At 38.8% G+C, this 7,500-nt stretch overlaps 1 protein-coding gene across 1 annotated transcript in view; it reads left to right on the forward strand.

Moving 5' to 3' along the window:
• Window positions 1–7,500, forward strand: part of LOC119598698 (uncharacterized protein KIAA2013 homolog) — a gene marked incomplete at its 5' end in the record, with an annotated part of 24,815 nt that overhangs the window by 12,409 nt on the left and 4,906 nt on the right. Inside the window, 6 exon segments of the mRNA XM_037948460.1 lie at window positions 1,126–1,213; window positions 1,629–1,768; window positions 2,089–2,241; window positions 2,690–2,814; window positions 2,973–3,144; window positions 7,493–7,500. The exon segment at window positions 7,493–7,500 is cut by the window's right edge and continues 37 nt beyond it. Coding sequence (XP_037804388.1) covers window positions 1,126–1,213; window positions 1,629–1,768; window positions 2,089–2,241; window positions 2,690–2,814; window positions 2,973–3,144; window positions 7,493–7,500 — 686 coding nt within the window.

Raw genomic sequence — 7,500 nt, forward strand, 5'->3', positions numbered from 1 at the left:
CAGATATATGATTTATTGTTTTATATAAAAAAAAAAATATATATATGCTTTATATATCTATATATTCTCGTCTATACAAGAGGAATAGCTTTGATAACTTTGTGCTCCAATGTAACTTATATTAGTGTTCTGGCAAGGAAATATAGATTGTCTTGAGTAGAAAATTGACCTCATCAAATGTCTGCCTCCAAAATATGCCTTAGTAAAACCTGAAAAATTGGGCCTATTTTGTGACTATGGGGGACTGACAAGTTAGAGGTTTTGCAGTCCTTGGCAGTTAACGCACTTTTGACAGGAGCTTGGACCATGTGCAGGTAAGTGCTCAAGGGAAAAATTAAAAGCTTCGGCAAATATACCTGCCCTGTTAATGAATTAAGTTTATTTTAAGCTAAACAAGTGAATGACTCTTTAGCAACTTAGAGTGGTATGGCTGTGCATTCCAGAAAGAAGTCCAGTCTTGCCATGACTTGTACATATGTACTGCTCATTGGCATTTGGTGCTGGATGAATCACCAACAAGTTGTAGTGAAAGCATGAGGGCAAAGTCAAATTCTGTCCCTCACTGCATTCAGTTCCAAGGATCTGAAAAAATTGATTTGGTAAAGTCTTTTGATTTGGTAAAGTTAACTTACAGAACAGTGTACATGCCTCGCAGAAAGCCAGGATAATATGCCAAAGCATCTATCCAAACTGGCTGTTTATGGATGGAGCCATCAGTCAGACATAAGTTTTGCATGCCTGAAGGGAAGCGCCATTGTGCATACATTTTTCGCATATCATCTGGTCATTAACAATGTTTTATATCACTAATCATATCAAAGGCAAGATCAGTGTCTATAATAAAATATATATAATCAATGAGTGCTGGTCTTGGACAGTGCTATTTGATTGACAGGGTGCAGTTTTCATGCTAAAGCAAGAAATACAGAGAATGATTTGGAAGCACAGTAAAAAAACAGCTGCAATTTGACTGAGATCACAATAGCCTCTCCCCACACTTTAAATTATTATTGTTATTGTTGTTATTATTATTATTATTATTATTATTACTATTATTATTATTATTATGATTATTATTTCATACATTTTTCTTCTTGCTCTTATCATTTTTATTTTTTTCCTTAGCGAGGCAGAGCGTCTCTGGTCTTCCCTGGACACAATTACCAATGTAAACAAGGTCGTGGGCTACTGGATGGTCACCTTGGAGAAGCAGGTTAGTCCCTGGGGTCTCATTAGGGTTTCATTAGGACCTCAAAGGTTTCCCTGGGGTCTCCCTGGGCTCTCCTTGGGGTCTCAAGTGGGTCTTGTCATTATCATTGTCTTTTGGGATGTTCTTACTGTCTTTGTTATTATTTCTGTCACTTATAATCATTATTCTGCATTATTATTGTCATCATTATTTTTCATCATCATTTTTCAGTATTACTTTTTTTTTCTATAAATGTCATGATTGTTTGTTATAATTATATTGATGTTTATTATTACCGTATTGCTATCACATTCCCTATGATCTTTATCACTATTGTCATTTTTCTGTATGATTATAATTACAGTGCTTCATCATGTGATGCCCATCAATATCTTTTTCTTCCCCCACCCCTATTCCCCTCTTGATTTCCCCACACTAGGGCTGCCACCAGCTTGTACGTGCAGGGGCTAATGGTGTGATGCAGGCCATGCTGCTGAGCTTTGGGGGCCTGCGCTTCAAAAACCAGCACCTTGAATTCACTGCGCAGCCCAAGGATCTGCACAGAGACTACCATTTTAGGTAAGCCTTTGGAAGAGAGGAATGCCGTCAGGGGTGAAGGGGCGGGAGAAGAGAGGGGTGGGTGGGGAGAGGGTGGGAAGGGGACAGATTAGAGCTTTGATGGCAGGGGTAGGCATGGGAGTACGAAAGGGTGAGATAGGTAAGGGAACTGCAAAATGTTGAATGCATAAATAGATTGTGGTGAATTGTGCAAAAGACATTATCTTTGACGTGGCAAAGTTTTGTGTTCAGTAATTTTTCTGTTATGGTATGTATAACTGCTCCTGCACTTCCCCCGCTAACCTTCCTGGCCTCCATGGTGTCTTCTCTCCCTCCTTCAGGAGAATAAGTTATGGTAATGCAACGCACCTCAACTTGACGGTGGTGGTTCAAGAGGAGGACTACAAGGCAGTGGTGTACGTGGCCGTCGACCGCTCAGACCGCAGCTACTACGCCTGTGACGCCGGCTGCCTCGACCAGCTTGTGGAACTGCGGTGGGTGACCTGGTCTTGTCCCAGTCTTTTTTGCATTCCATTGCTTAGATAAAGGATCATGAAGATATGAGAAAAGGGCAAGCAGTGGTAGAGAAGGAACAAATGAGCAGACAGAAATAAATTAATAAGGAAAGGAATAAGCAAAAATTCAGCAATTGTATTCTCCCTCCTGCTTACCCCATGCTCCCTTATATGCTCCTCTGTCTTCTTCCATCTGTTCCTCCCATTTATCCTCCCCTCTTGCTCTCTTCCTTTCATAAAAAAAACTTGCCTTCACCTCTCCACACTCTTGCATTACCACTCCTTCCCACTCTTCCTTGCTACTCTTCTCCTTCCCACTCTCTCATCTATCCTCCTTCTCCCCCCCCACTTCTTCCTGCCTCTTCCTTTCCCCCTCCTCCCTTTTGCCTTCCTCCCCCTTTCCAACCCCTCCTCTTACCCTAAGCAGGCAAGAGAAGCAGATGTTTCCAGTAAAGCTGACGGAGCCCGTGACTCCCATCTTGTACATTACATCAGACCGAGCACACTTGGAGGAACTCAAGCACACCATTCATGTGAAGGAGATTGCTTTGGGTGAGTGTTGATGTGTATTTTATTATACTTTATTATTTTTGTAATGAATAAATTGCAGTCAGAGCATATACTTGCTCTCATTTCCATTCAATTTTTTGTTCTTCCTATGTCCCTATCTACACTAACCCTTTCCCTCTGTCTGTTTCCTTCTCTTGCAGCTCCCCCACATGAGCACCATGTGATTGCCATGCACAAACACGGCCACAAGTGGGGAGGGTTGCCCACAGTCTTCTGGCTCACCATTGTGGCGCTCATCGTCATCTTCCACCTGTTCCTCATCAAACTTGTTATTAATGAGTACTGTGGTGGTGACGTCAAGGTCAGATACAGGTGAGTGTTTTGCTTTGCTGCCCAACTGTAGGTCTGGCTGAGTAATCAAATGTATGGGTGATCGTCACTCTGTCCGGTTGACTTTCTGGAGGACCAACTGTCTGTTGGGTGACTGGCTGTGTGTCTGGATGTCAGCATTTGTTTAACAGTGGTGGAAGTGTGAAGTTTTGGAGAAGGAGGAAAAGGAGAAGGAGGAGGTTTTGTCCTTGCAGGAGGAGGAAGAGGAAGAAGAGGAGAAAGAAGAAGAAGAAGAAAAAAAGAGAAAGAAGGAGAAAGAAGAAGAAGAAGAAGCAGAAGAGGAGGAGGGCATGGGAAGGAGAAAAGAGGATGAGAAAATAAAAGAAGAGTGGGAGTAGGAGGAGAAGGAAGGAGAAAGAGGAAGAGGACATAAAAGAAGAGTGGGCATAGAAGGAGGAGGAAGAAGAGGAAGGGGAGGAGGAATAAGAAGATGAGGAGTAGGAGGAGGAGATGAGAGGAAGTTAAAGAGGAGGAGGAAGAAAAGGAATAGGAGGAGGAATAGGAGGGGGAGTGGAGGAAATGTAAGGAGATATATTGAGGAGAAGGACTGGGACAAGGAGAAGAAAGAGGAAGAGAAGTAGAAGGAAAAGGAGGGAAAGAAGATAGGGAAAGACGAAGAGATGCAAAGGCAGAAAGAAGAGTGCAGGAGAAAGGATGGAAATAGAAGAAATAGTCAAAGTATGAGGAATAAAAGGAGAATGATAAAGTGCAGTTTAGAATAAGAAAGCGAAGGGGAATAGGAATAACTCAAAAGTTATTGGGAAGCTGACCTTGCTGGAGGAGGAGACGTCGAATTAGACAATTTCCAGTGATTTTGATCAGAGCATTTGGTTCTTGTTAGTATTTGTAAGATTCTTGTTGATGGGATCTTGTGGCAATGGTAAGAGGGACAAGGACCATTGCAAAGCTCATAATGAATAGCATCCTGCTTGTTGTGGTTTATATGATGGTAATCCTTATGATAATGATAATTATTTGAATAGTTACTATAATGATGATGTTATTGTTATTATTATTATTATCATCATCATCATCATCATCATCATTTTTCAAATCATTATTGTTATTGTTCTTATTATTGTTATCATAATCATCATCATCATTTTATGATGATGATGATGATGATGATAATTATTATTATTATTATTATTATTATTATCATTATCAGTATTATTATTATTATTATTATTATTATTATTATTATTATTATTGTTATCTTTATTATTATCAGTATCATTATCATTATTATTGTCATCATTATCGTATCATCGTCATTGTCTTCATTATCATCATCATTATTATTGTTATTATTTGTTCATCATTATTATTATCACCATTAACTCGATTGGTTTTATTGTTCTGGTTGTTGTTGTTCTGTTCTGTTTGTTCAGGTAATTAGTTCCGATGCCACAGTTGCCGCACTTTTTCTCACCAGCATCTCCCTTTTCTTTTTTCCTAAGGACATATATATAGCGTAGCATGTTCGGAGATTTGTCTCTGCAAGTGCAAGGTTCGTGCAATCCTGTCTCTTGCTAAAAAGATATTGCTTAATGATTCTCTCTCTCTCTCTCTCTCTCTCTCTCTCTCTCTCTCTCTCTCTCTCTCTCTCTCTCTCTCTCTCTCTCTCTCCTCTCTCCTCTCTCCTCTCTCTCTCTCTCTCTCTCCTCTCTCTCCCTCCTTCCTTCTCTCTTTCTCTCTTCTTTTCTTCTTCTTTTCTTCCTTCCTCTCTTTCTTCCTTCCCTTCCCCCCTCCTTCCTTCCTTCCTTCCTTCCTCCTTCCTTCCTCCTCCTTCCTTCCCTTCCTCCTCCTCCTCCTCCTCCCTCCTCCCTCCCTCCTCCTCCCCTCCCCTCCCTCCCCTCCCTCTCTCCCTCCCTCCCTCTCCTCCCTCCCTCCCTCCCTCCTCCTCCCTCCCTCCCTCCCTCCCTCCCTCCCTCCCCTTTTTCCCTTATTGCTGGATATGCAGTTGCTGCTCGCTTTTTTGTGATATAAATTTTGCCATTTTATTAATGTTATTGTTTTGCTTATTATTTTCATTTTAATCTTGCTAATAATAACAATGTTATGTTAATGATATTGTTTTTATGATTGTTATTATTTTTAGAATTATTATTATTATTATTATTTTTTATTATTGCTGTTGCTATTATTATTATTATTATTCATTTATTTATTTTTTATTATTATTATTATTATTATTATTATTATTATTATTATTATTATTATTGTTATTATTGTTATTATTATTATTATTATTTTTATTATTATTATTAATTATTATCATCATCATTATCAGTATTATTTTTATTATTATTTTGGGGGTTATTATTATTATATTAGTATTTATTTATTTTTTATTATTATTATTATTATTATTATTATTATTATTATTATTGTTATTATTATCATTATTATTATTATTATTATTATTATTATTATCATTATTATTATTATTATTATTATTATTATCATTATTATTATTGTTGTTGTTGCTGTTGTTGTTGGTATTATTGTTATTGTTATTGCTAATAGTAATAATAATAATAATAATAATAATAATAATTATTATTATTGTATTTTTATTATTATTATTATTATTATAATTAGTGGGTGATTACGATTGCGATTCCTCCCTCCTCTCAGCATGATTATTGCTGGCGCCTTTTATGTGAACTCAACCAGAGCTCTAACTTGCTTTTGCTTGTTGCATGGGAGTTGGTCGAGATGATCTTGATCTCGATCTCAAGATCCCTGAGGATGCTGAGCTTTTGAGCTTCCTTGAGAGAGAGATTGGTTTTGTTGGGCGCTGCTGTGTCAGTGAGAAGACATTCGTCTTTCTTGTTGGAAAAGCTGATTTCCCATTGGGTTGCTGCAGTCGTCCTGGCAATTTGAACTGGTTCGTGTCCAACGTAATGATATACTCCGTCTCTGTGGCTTCAGCTGACTGGTATGCCAGTGCTTGATGCTTGAATTCCAGTGTAGATATGATGCACCTTTTTTGTCTGTTGCTGCACTTGAAGGGTGCCAAAACAGTGCCGCCTGAAATGGTGTGGGAACAACTTCTTGCTGCAGACATGTTCAGCATTTACTGTTGATGTCCTTCAGTGTGCATATTTGGCTTCTGTTTTGAGCTCAGCACTTCGTAGCTTTCCAAAGATTTTCTCAAGATCCATGCAGTTTTGGTTGAGGTATTTGAAGAACTGTCTGTGGAGAGGCTTAGGTGAGATGTTATTAGTCTGTTCCTCATTGATTGAAGCCTTTAGTTGCTCCTTCATTGTCTCGGGTTGGCAGTCCTTACTCTGCTGTGTTTCTTTTCAACTTCCTCACCCATCTTCAACATATAGAACATCGCTTTTGCTTTCTTGTGGTCGGCAGTCATCCTAGTGCAGTGGTTGTCTTGTTTGATATAATTGCAGAAGCCACTGCTGGTCTTGTAGGCAGTGTTTAGTTTGATTAGTCCATGTCCTCCTCTGCGCCTTGGTAGGTACAGGCGTTCGGTGTCTGCTTTTGGATGGTGGAATCTGAGTACAGTCGGCAGCTTTCTGGGTTTACAGTCCATTTGCTCAAACTATTGTTATTATTGTCATATTATTATTATTATTATTATTACTATTATTGTTATTTTGTTATTATTATCTTAACTGTCAAAATCATCATCGTCTTTGTTATCATCTTCATCTTCATCATTATCCTCATTATCCTCATCATTATCATAAGTAACAGCATCATTTCAACAACATTATGATTAATTTTTCCACTCAACAGTTTTGGGCTGTTGTTGATCAGTGATACTTCATGAATATGGATGCTCTCTCTCTCTCTCTCTCTCTCTCTCTCTCTCTCTCTCTCTCTCTCTCTCTCTCTCTCTCTCTCTCTCTCTCTTCTCTCTCTTCTCTCTCTCTCTCTCTTTCTCTCTCTCTCTCTTCTCTCTCTCTCTCTCTCTCTCTCTCTCTCTCTCTTTTCTCTTCTCTCTGTCTCTCTCTCTCTCTCTCTCTCTCTCTGTCTCTCTCTCTTCTCTGTCTCTCTCTCTCTCTCTGTCTCTTCTCTCTCTCTCTCTGTCTCTCCCTTCTCTGTATCTCTCTCTCTCTCTCTCTCTCTCTCTCTCTCTCTCTCTCTCTCTCTCTCTCTCTTCACCTTCTTTCCTTTCATGATTCAGTTTAAAAACGGACAGCCCTAGACAGTCATGATTGAAAGGAAAAAATCAACAATATAATAACTTTTCCCTTATTTTTCCCTTGTGGTATTTGTTCCTCTCCTCCTCCTTAGTCTAATACTTACAGTTGCAAAGTTTTAAACACATTTTCTTTTTCTTTTTTTCCCAATTTCCCATTAGATTCTTAG

The sequence above is a fragment of the Penaeus monodon genome, chromosome 41 (assembly GCF_015228065.2).
Source record: "Penaeus monodon isolate SGIC_2016 chromosome 41, NSTDA_Pmon_1, whole genome shotgun sequence".
Lineage (NCBI taxonomy): Eukaryota > Metazoa > Arthropoda > Malacostraca > Decapoda > Penaeidae > Penaeus > Penaeus monodon.